The 17,236-nt window shown below is 45.8% G+C and overlaps 1 protein-coding gene across 1 annotated transcript in view; it reads right to left on the reverse strand.

The window, feature by feature from the left end:
- Positions 1-17,236, reverse strand: part of arhgap15 (Rho GTPase activating protein 15) — a 576,367-nt gene that overhangs the window by 531,083 nt on the left and 28,048 nt on the right. The window contains exon 2 of the mRNA XM_067987193.1: positions 4,059-4,293. Coding sequence (XP_067843294.1) covers positions 4,059-4,178 — 120 coding nt within the window. The 5' untranslated portion in view covers positions 4,179-4,293. The remainder of the gene's footprint in view (positions 1-4,058; positions 4,294-17,236) is intronic.

A 17,236-nucleotide genomic window follows, 5' to 3' on the forward strand; every position in this document is an offset into this window, starting at 1 on the left:
TAATCATATAACAAATTATCTGATTTTCTTCCTGAAGTGAATGTTTTAAAGATTCTATTATTTAAGGGAAACAGCTGGTCAGAACTAAATGAAATTAGTTTTATATGAGTGATAGGAATATTTTAAATTCCTAAGAAATGTGAGAGAATAGTGCAACTTTAAAAAATATATATAATTTACTGTTTGTTAGCAGATCTCCAATGGTGAGCTTGTCAGAAGTTTGAGTCTGGAGAAGAATTGTCATGTTTAGCTGCGAAGTTATTAACGTGACCTGTCCTTTCAAGGCCATTGTTCAATGTGGTTAGAGGAAAGCTGCACTGTCGGAGGTGCCGTCTTTTGGATGAGATATAAAGATCCCATGGTACTATGCAAAGAAGAGCATGGGAGTTTCCCTGATGTCCTGGCCAATATCCATCCCTCAATCAAACACCACTAAAACAAATTATCTGGTCATTTATCTCATTGCTGTTTGTGGGACCTTGCTGTACTCAAATTGGCTGCCCCATTTCCTACATTACAACAGTGATTAAACTTCAAAAGTACTTCATTGGCTGTAAAGCACTTTTGGAGGTCATGAAAGGCGCTATATAAATGCAAGTCTTTTTTTAATGTCAGCAGTAATTGATTGTTTTTAAATGCGTTACTGCTGGCATTAAAATAACATTCATTAGAAAATCCAGGATCATCGATAACCAACATAGGCTTATATTTCCTATTTCTAAGCACTCCTCAGTATTGCAAATCTTTTGGAGAAACTCTCTTCCTTGTCACATGCCAGGAAAGGATCTCTATTTGATAAAGTTGAGCTGAGGGCACAGATATGCCAGGGTTAAGTGACTAAGAGCTATTGAGAACTTGTTATACTTGCAGGTTTGCCAAAAAGTAGGTCGCTGATAAAAGCAAACTGTCACCATAACAATTAACTTCACATTATCAAAAAGACAACAGTAAATGAATTCATGAATTAATGGTAACGTCTGTTCTATAACATGTGAAAGAACACTCTTTGCCTTCACCATGCAAAGTTTAACTTACAGTGGGAACTTTGAGCACAATTATGCCAAATTATTCTGGGTTATTTTACATATATTAAAATAATATATTAACATAGATTGTTCAGTCAGGGTGTGGACTAATAACTAATGGTTTAGTGATTTGAATTATTCCATACAGAAGGGAAGAAATAGCGTGAATCGGGAAAGTGTAGAGCAGCCATAATCCCGGTGGGGAGTGGGGCACATTTTGGCCGGGATCCGGATCCATGGGTTTCTGTCCCTCTTAACTTGTCCGACAAATTGCACAGAAGGAGTGGCGGGTGTGTGGGGGGGGGGGAAACAGGTGCTTCTTCTGCCTGCCCCTGTTCCACAGGCAATTTTGTTGGGTGGGGGGGTGGTGGGTTGGGTGACATACGTAGCATAGAAGGGGGCATTCTGAAGCTTTCCCAATATTTCACACAAAATGCCCAATAGGCCCAGCTGGACCTTCAGCTACCGAGAGCAGGTGTTGGGCCCATTGTAGGCTTAAATTGGGGTCTGAAGCTGCTTGACTGCTGTTGCTAAAAAGGGCCATAGAGCCCTCATTGGTATTCCGAAAAACTGACTGGCTTCTTTACCTTAGCTCTAATCTGGAGTCCTTGAATTCCTCCTGCTTCCATATGGGCCTCTGTTGCACCATTACAGATGCAGGATGCCCGACCCAACTATTTAATTAACTCCGTCCTTGGAATTTGGCACATGATCAGTAGCAGGTGGAAGTTCCATACTGCCGCATTTCTTTGGGCACAATAATGCTATGGTGTTTCTTCCCTTGAATCTTTAAACAACACCAGCTTTGTAAAAGGTTTACCAGAATCACTATTAGACAAACTTCTGCAAAATGTCTTTGTGAGATCTTTTTAAAGCTTGTCATGCCACCTTTTCAATGCAATTTTCATTTAATTTGCTTCAACAAGTTCCTTTTTTTTATAAAAATACTAGCGGATCCACATTACTCATGGTAAGTTAACCGATACGTTTTTTGTAATGTTGCATCATTTGACTTACCACAAAGCATTATACCATATAACATGAGACGTATTACATAGTAAATAGGGGAGTGTTTACATCTTGATAACCCTTTCCATTTTAGACATAAAGCGACAGCTTTGAGGAAAGATGTCTGCTGCTAAGGTAAAGTTATGTTTCATGTAACATATTCCTTTAAGGCCCTCAAGTCTAACTGGACCAGAGCTGAAATCTAATCTTCTATCTGCTCAACTGCTGTAGAAAGAAGCATTCTGAAGTCAATTAAACACTACTTGTTGCTTAGGGATGTTTGCCTGTAAATTATTTTAAATGGTGCTCATTGCTCATTGGTAGGTTCTCTATCTGTTAAGTTGTGATTTGTTGCTGTTTAATGAATACTTGAGACAATTAGCTGCATGTGTGATATCCACTTTACATTTGCAACTTCTGAGATGTGACAGACATACTAACAGAGTAACATTAGGAACAGGAGTCAGCAATTCAGCCTCTCGGGCCTGCTTTGCCATTCAATTAGATCATGGCTAATCTGTACCTCAACTCCATTTTCTCGCCTTTGGTCCCTTTCCCTTGATACCCTTATCTAACAAAAATCTATCTATCTCAGTCTTGAAAGCTCCAATTGTCCAAGAATCCACAGCCTTTTGGGGGAGAGTGCTTCAAATTTCTACTATCCTTTGTGCGAAAAAGTGCTTCCTGATATCGTTCCTGAATGGCCAGGCTCTAATTTTAAGATTATGTCCCCTTGTTCTTGATTCCCCCACCAGAGGAAATCGTTCCTCCGTATCCACCCTATCAAATCCCTTTAACATTTTATACACCTCGATCAGATCAGCCCTCAATCTCCTATACTCAAGGGAACACAAGCCAAGTTTATGCAACCTGTCCTCGTAATTTAACCCTCTAAGTCCTGGTATCATTCTGGTGAATCTGCGCTGCACCCCCTCCAAGGCCAATATATCCTTCCTGAGGTGCAGTGCCCAAAACTGAACGCAGTACTCCAGATGACATCTGATCAAGGCTCTGTACAACTGAAGCATCACTTCCTCCCCTTTGTATTCCAGACCCCTTGAGATAAAGGCCAACATTCCATTAGCTTTTTTGATTGCTTTTTGTACCTGTCTACTGGCTTTTAATGATTAATGTACTTGGACATCCAAATCTCTTTGCTCCTCTACAGTGATTTCTCACCATTTAGAAAATACTCCGATTTATCTTTCTTCGATCCAAATTAGATGATCTCACACTTGCTCACATTGAACTCCATTTGGCATAGCTTTGCCCACATACTTAATCTGTCCATGTCCCTTTGCAATTTCCTGCTCCCAACTGCACTACTTACTGTCGCTCCTAACTTAGTGTCATGTGCAAACTAGGATATATCTCTATTCCTTCATCCAATCATTAATAAATATGGTGAAAAGTTGAGGCCCCAGAACAGATCCCTGGGGAACACCACTTGTCATATCCCGCCAATCAGAATAACTGGATGCAATACTATTATATGTATAAATGAGGAAATCACCTTCACATAAAAGAATTAAAATGCAAAAGGAAAATTCCAGAATAATGCTACATTCATAATTAGTAAAGGGATAGATTACCAATTATTTGGCAATTGTACAATAAACTTTTTTTTACTGTTAAGAATTTCAACAAGTCACTATCATTGGGGAATGATTTGGACTAGTGGAACCCAATAAATATGAAGAAATTTAAGACACAAGACAGTCAATTATTTTTCACTTCTAGAATTTAGTTAGTCCTCAAATTTATGTGTTGGGGGTGAAAACAAGAATATCTGAGGACTGAACAACATTTCAATTAAAACCAGACATGTATAGCATCAATTATTTGTTTTCAAAATTTTGGGCATAGACTTTGCTGACTGCGGTAATACATCTCCAGCATGATTATCTCTGCCTAAATGGAACTTCCAGTTTTGTAATATTGGTTATATTGCAGAAACCCTACCCTGAATGGGCCAATAAGGATCACATGACTACTTCCTTTTCCTTTGAAAATTTATCCATTTACCTTCATGTCTCGGATTCCCAGAAAGAGCCTTGGTGGTTTCCATGTCTTCTCTTTTGTGACCGTGTTAATGTAGAATTTGCGATCTGTATTTTCATCCAAGTGAACCTCCCAAAGGTCCATTAGCTGGATGGGAGGTCTAATAGGATTTGGAGGCTCCAGTCTCACCTATTTAGAGCCTTCACTAAGAATTAAAATTAGGCTTTTGGATTTTGCAGCAGGTTTCGGGCGACAAGACCTATAAATAAAACAGATGGTAGTACTTTTTAGTTGCTTTGACTAAACCCACACAAGCCTAGACTTATGGTTTCCTGTTCGCTAAATTCAATCAGTTAAAATTATCTACTAGACAATGCATTTGATTAATTCAGATAAATATAAATTAACTTCATTCGTTATTACTCACATTTTGGCTTAATATTTGACAGTCATTCATTAAAGATTTATTCTACAGTACACAATACAGCTGAAACATTGGGCACAATTTAAATAATGCGGTGGGATGGCACCGGCCGGGGGGGGGGGGGGGGGGGGAGAGGGGGGGAAAATCAATGGGCACACAGCAAACCCGAATTATAAAAACTTACCGTTCCCCACCCGATCGCTACTTAATTGGTAGCCATTAATCTTCTTTCCAGGTTTGCCATCCGAAAGCTGCACAGTGGGCGGACTGCACACCCGCATGACAGGCTGTCAGCTGGAGCATCTGGATTTAAAGGGCCGTTGCTCCAATGGATTTTGCTGGAGCAAAGAGCAAGAAGACAAATGGAGCAGCACAGGGGCAAGGCTGCTCCAAGATTCAACGATGAGGTGCTGCTGGCCGGGGTGGGGAGGAAGAGGGAACTATTTTACCCGGCCATCAGGAGGTACCGCCCTGTCTCTGCCACCAAGAAGGCCTGGCTCGAGGTGGCAGAGGAGGTCGCCAGCCAGGGCAACATATGCCGCACTTGGGTCCAGTGCAGGAAGCGTTTCAATGACCCAACTAGGTAATCAAAAGTGAGTACACTTATTGATTCTCCTGCATGTCGTGTTCCACATCACCGCTAACACCACCCCCCACCACCCTCACATTATCCTGCACTACCAAGACTACTCCTCACATTCACTTAAGGGCTATCCTCAACTTACCTTCACTTCCTGAGCACTTCCTTGCCTCCCCATTTGCGACCCCATCACTACCACTCACCCCAATCCTGATCCAATGTGATGTCTCCGTCTGATACTCACCCTATGATGCACCTCTTTCATGGTCAGCTTCACCCAAAGCAATGCATTCATTGGCTGACCACTTCACCCTCACTCACTCGCTCACACGTCTGTACTTTCTCCCCTTGTAGTAGAAGAGAGTACAAAATGCACACGAGAGGGCGAGGACTGGAGGGGTCCATAACAAATAGTGGTCCTCACAGATGCAGAGGAGGTGGTCCTGGAGATCAGCTGAACCCTCGAGTGCCTGCCCATCATGGATGCCAAGACTGGCACCCCAAAACGTCTGGTGACACAACTTTAACATTCATCACACACAATATGAGTTGATGTTAACAATGCTTGAGCATACCGTGGTGTTCAACAGGCCATCACTACATGACACATCGGTGATGATGCTTAATATTGCCTTTGTTCTCTTACAGGCCCTTCAATAACCGCAGTGACGGGAGAGGGCGAATCCTCAGAGGAGCTCCTGGCCTCAGAGGGTGCACCATCACATCATAGCGAGCCAGCACAGATACTCAACCTCGATGTGTCCTAGTAGTCAGTTAGTTGGGTTGGCACCTGGTGAGTCACCACAGACAAATGAGCACAAGCAAACACTGGTGGCAGGGGCAGCTGTGGAGAGTCCATGTCGACGGGCGCACTCTTCTACAGGCTGTGCTCAGCTGGACGCAGATGCTGAACCTTGGGGGGGTATCCTTTAAAAGGATGATTGAGGGACAGCAGCACATTTGTGAGGTACTGGAACAGGTGCTGCACATTCTCCACAATAGCACAGAGGATGCAGGAGTCCAACTCCTGCAAGGCTGGAATGGTGGCACAGGTACGTAAGGGAATCTCTGAGATAGTGTCACAGGGACGTGAGCAACTGTCTGAGATAGTGTCGCATGTAACTGCGGAAATGTCTGAGATAGTGTCACAGGTAAGTGCAGGAACATCTGCGATGGAGAGAAGGCTAGCCTCTGTTGAGCTTCAAGCACGGCTCACAAATGAGTCCATTCAGGCCCTGACATCGGCCATTCAGACTCACGGTGAACAACATTCTCCCGCCTTAAACAGGCAGACAGAAACTTTACAACTGGGCTTCCAAGGCTTCATAAATGTCCTCCAAACTGTTCTCCTGCAGGGTGGTAGGAGTGATGTGGGCCTGGTCCAGGAGAGAGATGATGACGAAAGGGGACATGGAAGTGGGGACGCCACTCAAAGCGCTCCCATGTCTCACCCGTTATCCCCCTCTCAACCAGTGCCTGCAATGCTGCCTCCTCTCCAGGTGAGCGAGTTTGCCCCTGCATAGGTGCAGGTGGAGCAGTCTTTGGTGGGGTCCTCATGGTCTCCAAAACCCAGAGGGCATAGGCCAAAAGCGTCTAAGCAGTCCGGGCATGGACATGAGCAACCTGCCACTATCTCTGCTGCAGTCACGAAGGGTATGCACAAGGGTGTCTGACAGACTGTCATGTTTTTCATTTATATTTGGTTTATGTTAAAGTCACATTAAATGTTATCATTCTCACCACTACTGCCACGTCTTCCCCGTTCTTGACTGGCTTTTGTGATAGCGCCCTTTCATGTGCTTCAACATGAAAGGCGACACTTGATGCCACCCAGTGCGTCACTTTACAGTGGGTGTATGTGTAGTTGCAGGACTGTTTTGTGCGGGGAGTGGGGGTTGCTGGTGTTGGCGTTGCTCTTTCCAGGTAGTGTGAAAACTGGACTATTCTCACTTTGTGATCTTACAAGAACCATTCGCATTTGAGTGACTCCCTGGCCTCACGAGCAGCCAGGTGAGCTGCTGCTCTGCCCATGGATTCATCCTCCTTCTCCTCCTCCTCCATGCTCATTGCAGATGTGGGTGCTGGATGAGGGCTCATTAACCGGTACCCCTCTCTGTTGAGCCACATTGTGCAGAACACAACACACTACTATAATGCGACCCACTCTCACTGGTGTGTATTGAAGTGCTCCCCCAGAATGATCGAGGCACCAAAATCGCATCTCCAGCAATCCTATCGCATGTTCAATTACAGACCTAGTGGCGATGTGGCTGTTGTTGTAATGACGCTGTTGCTCGTTGATGGATTTCCTCAGAGGTGTCATCAGCCACGTGTGCAGGGGGTAGCCCTTGTCCCCAAGGAGCCAGCCCTTAAGACTGTTTGGTGCATGGATGTTGGATTCCCTCAGAATGAACAAATCATGGCAGCTGCCAGGGAATCTCGCACACGTGAAAAAATCTTTTACGGAGGTAACAAATGAGCTGAGTGTTGATGGAGTGATACCCCTTTCTGTTGATGAACAGTCCTGGCTCGTGTGGAGGTGCTCAGATTACTATATTTGTGCAATCGATTGCACCCTGTCCCCATAGGAAGCCAGCCATAGAGTGGAACCCCATTGGACTATCCATCTGGCTGAGGTCATCCATTGGGAAGTTGGCATATTGCAAGGCCCTGCGAAACAAGCTGTCGGTGACCTGCCTTTTGCACTTGTGGGCAGATGACTGAGAGACCTCGGCGGTGTCACTGGTGGCACCCTGAAATGATCCGGAGGCGAAGAAGTTGAGGGCAATGGTCACTTTAACAGCGATAGGTAATGAGATGCCGAGAGCAGCTCAGCATGAAGGAGGCCGCAGATGTCTGTGACCACCTGGCGACTCACTCTCAGCCTCTGTATGCACTGCCCCTCAGAGAGGTCCAGGAAGCTGAGCCTCGGTCTGTAGACCCTCTGACGAGGGTAGTGCTACCAGCAACGTCGGTCCCTCTGTTGCTCCCCTCTGTGCTCTTGTGCAGGTGCCTGTGGCGCAGCACTGTTTTGTGGAACTATAAGTGGCAGAAGGGCACGTCGTGCCTGGCGAGGATGGTGATGTTCCTCGTCCTCAGATGTAGTGGTGAATGCAGCCATCGTGCCCCCCATCCCTTTGGTGTCAGTTTGAGGGGGTCCAAAAAGTTGGTAAATATGTGTAAACAGAACAATTCTGAGTAGAAACCAAGAATTTTCAGTGAAAACACAAAGATCTCCCAGCCAAAAGTTTGCCTGAGAGAACTGAGTGCCCTGCTGCAATAACTCACCTTTTATCCCCATCTGTCAAACAGAGATTTAATTGTCCAAATGGCTGCCACCAGCAATCCGCCGACTTTTCCAGACCATGTTTCCCACAGCACGGGAAACACGTTGAGGCAGCGTTGAAATTGTTTGCCTTCATAGTTAATTGCACTGATGGATTTTATAATTACTTTTAATAGTTGAATTGCTGCTTTAAGCTGGCGGGACTTCCAGGTTTGGGAACAGCGCACGCACCCAGATGGCTCTGGGTCGTGCATGTTCTTTGGCGTGTTGGAGCCGGGATTTCTGCCTGCTCCTCAAAAACGCAATTTTATTTACCCCCCGCCCCCAAACATTTCTTTCAAAATCATGCCCATTGATTATCTTCAAGACAGGTGAAATAGACTTATGTATTATTTCACCTATTTTCCCCTTTTTATTTTTTTCCCCAGTTTTTATAGGCTCCTCTCCAGATGGCATTAACTTTTCCAGAGGTGCCATTCTATAAGTGCCACCTGCTCTCTGCTCCTTACCAAAGTGGCCGTGTCTTATGTTTGAGCCTATACAAATGTCATTAACTACTCAATTGTGTAGCCTTACATGCAGTAATCTGTTTATTGGACTGAGCATAATCTCGCACAATGTTACCAAAGACTCTTTTATCTGGTAGATATTAGACACAGTTTTCACAGACTGAAGCAAGTAATATTTATTTATTTATGGTTAAACAGTGACAATGAATTGAAATAAAAACTGACAAATACGAGGAGTATAATTATTGGTATGCATGCTCAAGTCCATAGAATGATTACGGGACAAATAGAAACAGTTTCTGATAGTTCATTACACACCTGGGGTTTGAGTTTCCTTGTGGCTTCTCCCGTTCCCCCACTGTAACGTCAGCGAAGTTCAGCGGAAACCACGTTTACGCACGCAAACGAGGTTTCCGCGAAGTTATGGCGGCAAAGCAGGAGAAACCCCCAGGAAATTCTTGGTGCTGGCTTCTGGCAATTTCGTAGGTTTGATCACTTACTACTTTCAGTCTCAGTGCATCATAATATATCGCAGTGCACCATCTTCAAGTGCCTATATCTTATTACATTCCAAATTTCAGAATGAATTCCTGAAGCAAATCAAACTCCAACTTTTAACCTCTTAAAAAGAGTACAAAAACAAGATGGTGCTCCTCAAACACAGGAGGATGTCTCAAAGGACTTTACAATGGGAGGAAAAGGGCACGGCGAAAGGGGAGAGAAATGGAGAGGCTACGATAATCAACCAATGGCATGGTCGAAGAGTAGGGTATTGAGGAGGTGGCAAGATTGAGGGAATGGGGAGAGAATTCCAGAGACAGCATAGTGGCTGAAGGAGCAGCCATTGATGGTGGAGCAGAAGGAGTGAAGGGTGAGCAGAAGTACAGTGTTAGAAGAGCAGAAGGTGTGTGCAGGGATGTAAATCTCAATATCTCTGCTACTTTTGAATAGAAGTTTTCAAACAAAAATATTACATGCATGCATACAATTAACAATGCTATATACAAATGTATACATTCCATGTGGAGCTAGACAGGGCTTTCACTATATATAGAGAAGGAAAATACATATCTATCTGCAGAGTTGCAATCACAATTAACAGATCCCCATCAATCAATGAAATGAAACATTCTGACCTTTGGATTAACATATACCATCTTCTGCTCTTTAATTAATAATGCTGCAAGCAATTCTAAGATTGCTACAGAAATATTATAATTTACCTTGTATTTTAAAAAATTAGCTAATATCTGCCATTATTTTTAATCAAAGATGCACACAAAAGTTACAGTTGGGGCCCTTCAATGCAAAGCATTTTTTGTTCATTCCAATTCATGTTTTGGCACTAAGTTAATATCTTGAGAGAAATAATCTGTACAGTACACACAATCTTCATATGTACTTCCACTGCTCCTTCACACAAATGCCATTAAAGCAATCTACTCATGATTACTAGTTAATGAAATGTACATTTCCAATCCAATAATACTCAGCAGGCAAGATTCATTTCGGCTTATGTGTGCCATAAAAATCATTGTCATTTCAAACTGGAAATCATTGCCTCAATAACGTCATCTGGCTTATTATTAGGGAAATCACAATTCATAGAAAACACAGTGGGCTTGATTTTCACTTCGAGCATTGAATCGGTGCCAGATGGGTGAGGCAACCGTGCCATTTGCCCATGAGAAATCAGGAGATGCTCGAACCATTTTGATGGTGGGGCCTCATGATCCTATCACAGGTGAGCTGCGCACAAGTTTTCCGATGTTTACGGGCAGCTGGCCAATGAGGCAGGCCCAGTGTCATAAAAAGAGAGGCAGCATCTCTTAAAGCGAGAAGGTCAGGTTAGCATTGCAGCACTGTGAGGTCACATTGAGCATCAGCAATATCCCAAGAAAGGGTGCCACGGTTTTCAGATGCAGCCCTGGAGATTTTAGTGCAGGAGGTGAGGGCACGCAAGGACCTCCTGTTCCCCTCAACTCGCATTCCTAAGCAGAACCTGCGGCAGGCCTGGAAGAACATCTCAGAGCAGGTCGACGGGGCCAGCATTATCTCCAGGACATGGCTTCAACGTCGCAAGAAATTTAACAATCTTACATGTTCGACCAAGGTAGGAATTACTCCTTCTTGGTATCACATCTTGCCACTTCACGTAACCCCGCCCCCACGCCATCGCAAGCATTCCCATCCCCCTCTGGACCTGCTTATTCTATAATCAGCAAGGGGAAACAAGCCTTCCCTCCTCCTACTTGCAGCTGAACTATGCACTCTTTTCTTGCCCTTACCACCAAATATCACGTTCCTGCCTCTTTCCCACTCTGTAACACCTTCCCATTCTGCCCACTGTTTTTTTAATGTCACACATCAGCATGCATCACAACAAATCACACAGAGCCACTCACTAATAAGCTTCCATTCTTTCTGTGGGACAAGTTGGCAAACAATGCCAAGGAGGGGCAGGCACAGACAAAGTGTCCACTCACATCCAAGTCTTCAGTATAATGGAGCTGGAAGTCCTGGACATTCAGGGCACAGGAGGGGAGAGTAGGGGGTGCATCAGGGTCTGTGATTTGTTCTCTTCTCTTTTATTTGTCATAGAATCACAGAAAATTTACGGCACAGAAGGATGCCATTCGGCCCATCATGTCCGTGTCGGCTGAGAAACGAGCCACCCAGCCTAATCCCATTTTCCCGCATTTGGTCCGTAGCCCTGCAGGTCACGGCTATTCAGGTGCACATCCAGGTATTTTTTAAATGAGTTGAGGGTTTCTGCCTCTCCCACCCTCTCAGGTAGTGAGTTCCAGACCCCCACCACCCTCTGGGTGAAAACACTTTTCCACATTTCCGCTCTAATCCTTCTACCAATCACTTTACGTCTATGCCCCCTGGTTATTGACCCCTCCGCTAAGGGAAAAAGGTCCTTCCTATCCACTCTATCTAGGCACCTCATAATTTTTCACACCTCAATCAAATCACCCCTCAGCTTCCTCTGTTCCAAGGAAATTGGATCATGTCCTTAATGTGCATCTCTTTCAGGGAGCTTCCCAAATTGTTGATACTCCCTAACCTGCCCAATACTTGCTATTCATTCATCCTTTCTCCTATTTACAGGTCCCTCGGCAGAATCGAACCTTTCAGAAGAAGCAGAGCCGAGGTTGCCTCATCAGCCTGCACCGTCATCCCCTCTTCAGCTCAGAGATCAGCACCCCGGGTGAGAATGATAGTGAGATAAAGGGGTCTGCACAGGGTGACGTTCACACCACAAGTGAGCAGGATCTGACTGTGATGGAAAGGACAGCAGAGGAAAGAGAGGGTGACCCTGGGTCCGAGCATTTCTGAAGAGGGTGGGGATAAATGCCCGCAGCCTTTAAGAGAAGGATCTTGGAACTGTACCAACTGCATTGGACAACCTGCCAAACAGCTGCCATATCATGGCTGACAGTATGGAGGAGCCAACCTCTAGTCTAAGCAAGAGCCCTTGTCCCCACCAGTGGAAGCTTTGATCGAAGGCTAAACTGCTGCTAATGGGGTTTTGGCTTGTAATGTCTCCTCCAACCTGAAAAGGCTGTGCAGCACTGTTGACAGACTGGGGAAATTGAATAGCAAGAGGCTTTAATCGAGTCACTGACCTCCTACAATCTGCTCTCATGCAGGTGATTGGGAGACCAGATGATTTGCAGCCCCTTGGGAGTGGTCCTAGCTCTATGGGAGCTTTAGATGCTGCCCACACACCTGCCACCATCTTAGCTGGACCAGACAGCTCAGGCAGCAGCCGAGATGCGCCAGTCTGCAGCCGGTCCCTCTTGAGGCTGCATTGCTAGAGGTCGCCCACCACAAATGTCCCCATTGCCCTCATTACAACAATACCATCCTTCCACCAGACATGCTGAAGCCACAGGGGCTACACAACGTAAGAGCACTAGAGTTAGGAAAAGCACACTTAAGAGAGATACTATTGAGTAGCACCTGGGTGAATATTAATTTTTGTCACTGTTAATTTGTACAGATTGGTCCATTAAGAGCTGCAGGGCCTTCATTGTGTGGTGGCAGTTGTACATCTCATGCAGTGATTTAATTTGTTCGGGTAAGGTGGGAAGACTAGATGAGATGCAAGGGAAGAATGGCGTTTGTAAAAGCAACACAATTGTCACATGGATAAAATTTGGAAAGACAAAATATAGCATGCTTATTTTAAACCTTGTTTATTAATATTCTGTTAATGAATAGTGGCAAATGGGAGTCAAATTTGTGAAGAATAAACTCTTGTTAAGATAAATCACTGAACTTTGCCATTTTCTAAATGTTTCGGGGAAAGTAAAATCTACCAGAAGATACTTAGGTAAATGGGGGGTGATTTTAAACCCCAAGAACGGGTGGGTTGGGGGCGGCTGGGAGTTGAAATTAGTTGTTTTTTTGGGTCGCAACCACAACATTTTGGGACTTGGCATTCCCAGCAGGAAGCCTGTACTTTTATGCGCCGACGTTAAACCCAGAAATATAGCCGGGTTGCAGTCGCGACCCAAAAAACAACTATTTTCAACTCCCACCCACCCCCAACCCACCTATTCACCCCCATGGAGTCCAACAATAGAAAACGGCAGCTGGACTCTATTGTGGCCACCTAGCCCCTGATTATCCCTTACTATCATTTCTTGCTTTGCACCTTCTCTTCTTGTGAGCAAATGGAAACTAAAGCTGCTCCACAAAACGATTCTTCAATCTGTGTGAAAACGGGATCGTTTCGTGAAACAGTAAGTATCACATTTCCAGTACGGTGTCCTGAATATGGACCTGTGACTCAAATGAAGTGAAGCATTATTTATAGTTCAAGGCTCCAGTCATGTACGTGCTAGCAATACAAATTGTTAGCTTTGTCACTGGTTTTCATTATACCAAACAATTGTAAATAAATTAATGCTCACGATTTGATGGCACTAATTCCTTTAACCTGATTTGGCTATAAGTATCCTAAATTAGGAACATAGGAACAGGAGCAGGCCATTTAGCCTCTCGAGTCTGTTCCGCCATTCAGTAAAATCATGGCTGATCTGAGACCTAACTCCATATACCTGCCTTAGCCCCATATCCCGAATACCTTTGGTTAACAATAATCTATCAATCTCAGATTTAAAATTAACAACTGAGCTGGCATCAACTGCTGTTTGCGGAAGGGAGTTCCGAACTTCTACCACCCTTTGTGTGTAGAAGTGTTTCCTAATTTCACTCCTGAAAGTTCTGGCTCTAATTTTTAGGCTATGTCCCTCGTCCAAGACTCCCCAACCAGCAAAAATAGTTTCTCTCTATATACCCTATCAGTTCTCTTCAATATCTTGAAAGCTTCGATCAAATCACCCCTTAATCTTTTAAATTCCAGTGAATATAGTTCTAGTTTATGTAACCGCTCCTCGTAATTTAAACCTTGGAGTCCAGGGGCTCAATTTTAAAAGGACGGCGGGATAGCAGTGGGGGCCAATGGGCGCGGCAAACCCGGATAATAAAAACTTACCTTTCCCCACATGATCGCGACTTAACTGGTGGCCCTTAACGTGGTTTCCGGGTTTTCCGTCCGAAAGCTGTGCAGTGGGCGGACTGCACACCCGCGTGACAGGCTGTCAGCTGGAGCATCTAGATTTAAAGGGCCATTGCTCCAATGGATTTTGCTGGAGCAAAGAGCAAGGAGGCCCAATGGAGCAGCACAGGGGCAAGGCTGCTCCAAGATTTAACGATACGTCACTTCAGGTGCTACTGGCAGGGGTGAGGAAGAGGAGGGAACTGTTTTACCTGGTCGACAGGAGGAAGTGCCCTGCTTCTGCCACCAAGAAGGCCTGGCTCGAGGTGGCAGAGGAGGTCACCAGCAGCAGCAGCAACATATTCCGCATCTGGGTCCTGTGCGGGAAACATTTCAGTGACCTAACTAGGTCAGCAAAAGTGAGTACACTTACTGATTCTCCTGCATTCCGTGTTCCACGTCACCACTACCCCCCCACCCCCCCATCAACTCATTCGGCACTGCCAAGACGACTCCATCACATCACTCCTCACACCCACTTAAGGCTCAGCCTCAACTTACCTGCACTTCCTCACCTCCCCATTTGTGAGCCACCCCTACCACTCACCCCAATCCTCATCCAATGTGATATCTCTGTCTCATACTCACCGTCTAATGCACCTCTTTCACGGTCAGCCTCACCCAAACCAATGCATTCATCAGCTGACCACTTCACTATCACTCACTCACATGTCTGTACTTTCTCCACTTGTAGTAGAAGAGAGCACAAAATGCACACGAGAGGGCGAGGACTGGAGGGGGGCCACAACAAATAGTGGTCCTCACAGACGAGACCCTGGAGGTCAGCCGCACCCTCGAGTGCTTTTTCTTCGGGGACATCTGGTGACACAACTTTAACGTTCATCACACACAACACAAATTGATATTAACAATGCTTGGCATGCTGAACACCTCAATATGCTCATCGCAACATGACACATCTGTGATGATGCTTAATATTGCTTTCTGTTCTCTTCAACGACCGCAGTGATGGCAGAGGGCGATTCCTCAGAGGAGCTCCAAGCCTCTGAGGGCGCACCGTCACATCTTAGTGAGCCATCCACCAGTATAGATCCTCACCTTGGTGGATCCTAGTAGTCAGTTAGTTGGGTTGGCACCTGGTGAGTCACCACACACAAGTGAGCACGAGCAGAAAGTGGTGGCAGGGGCAGCTGTAGAGAGTCCACGTCGGTGAGCGTACTCCTCTCCAGGCTCTGCTCAGCTGGACACAAATGCTGAACCTCGGGGGCCATCCTTTAAAAGGAGAATGATCGAGGGTCAGCAGCACATTTGCGAGGTACTGGAACAGGTGTCACGCACACTCTTCACAATAGCGCAGAGGATGGAGGAGTCCAACTCCTGTGCAATCCCGACTTGGAAATATATCGCCGTTCCTTCATTGTCGCTGGGTCAAAATCCTGGAACTCCCTTCCTAACAGCATTGTGGGAGAACCGTCACCACACGGACTGCAGCGGTTCAAGAAGGCGGCTCACCACCACCTTCTCGAGGGCAATTAGGGATGGGCAATAAATGCCGGCCTTGCCAGCGACGCCCACATCCCGTGAACGAATAAAAAAGAAAAACTCCTGTGCAAGTGGAATGGTGGCATAGGTACGTGAGGGAATCTCTGAGAAAGTGTCACAGGGACGTGAGCAACTGTCTGAGATATTGTCACACATAATTGCTGAAATGTCTGAGATAGTGTCACAGGTAAGTGCGGGAATGTCTGTGATGGAGAGAAGGCTAGCATCTGTTGAGCTTCAAGCAAGGCTCACAAATGAGTCCATTCAGGCCCTGACAACAGACAAGGGCCGTGCGAACTCAGAGTGAACAACATTCTGCCACCTTAAACAGGCAGACAGATACTTTAGAAGTGGCCTTTCAAGTCATCACACATGTCCTCCAAACTCTTGTCTAGCAGGGTGGTAGAAGTGGTTTGGGCCTGGTCCAGGAGAAGGATGATGGCGAAAGGGGACATGGAAGTGGGGACGCCAGTCAAAGTGCTCCCACATCTCACCCGTTGCCCCCCTCTCAACCAGCATGCGCAATGCTGCCTCCTTTCCAGGTGGCCGAGTCTGCCGCCGCACAGCTGCAGGTGGAGCAGTCTTTGGAGGGGCCCTTGTGGGCTCCAAAACATCTAAGGAGTCCGGCCATGGAAATGAGTACCTGCCACTACCTCTGCTGCAGCCACAGGCGATACACCATGTAGAAGCGGTAGGAAGAGAAAGGCTAAGGATTTGTGACCACGAAGGGTATGCATGAGGGTGTCTGACAGACTGTCATGTTTTTCATTTATATTTGCTTTAAGTTAAAGTCACATTAAACGTTATCATTCTCATCACTACTGCCACGCCTTGCCCATTCTTGACTGGCTTTTGTGATAGTGCCCTTTCATGTGCTTCACCATGAACGGGGACACTTGATGCCACCCAATGGGTCACTTTACAGTGGGTGTATGTGTAGTTGCAGGATTGTTTTGTGCAGGGAGTGAGGGGGGTTGCTGGTGTTGGCACTGGTCTTTCCAGGTGGTGTGAGGACTGGACTCTTCTCACTTTCTGATCTTACGAGAACCGTTCACATATGAGTGACTCCATGGCCCCACGACAGCCAGGTGAGCCGCTGCTCTGCCCATGGGTTCGTCCTCTTCCTCCTGCTCCTCCTCAATGTGGATGGCAAATGTGGATGGTGGATGAGGGGGATGGGGCCTCCTCAACCGGTACCCCTTTCTGTTGCGCCACATTGTGCAGGACACAACACACTACTATAATGTGACCCTTCCCACGGGTGCGTATTGAAGCGCTCCCCCAGAATGATCGAGGTACCAAAATCGCATCTTGACAGCCCTATCGCA

The sequence above is a fragment of the Heptranchias perlo genome, chromosome 7, assembly GCF_035084215.1.
Source record: "Heptranchias perlo isolate sHepPer1 chromosome 7, sHepPer1.hap1, whole genome shotgun sequence".
Classification (NCBI taxonomy): Eukaryota; Metazoa; Chordata; class Chondrichthyes; order Hexanchiformes; family Hexanchidae; genus Heptranchias; species Heptranchias perlo.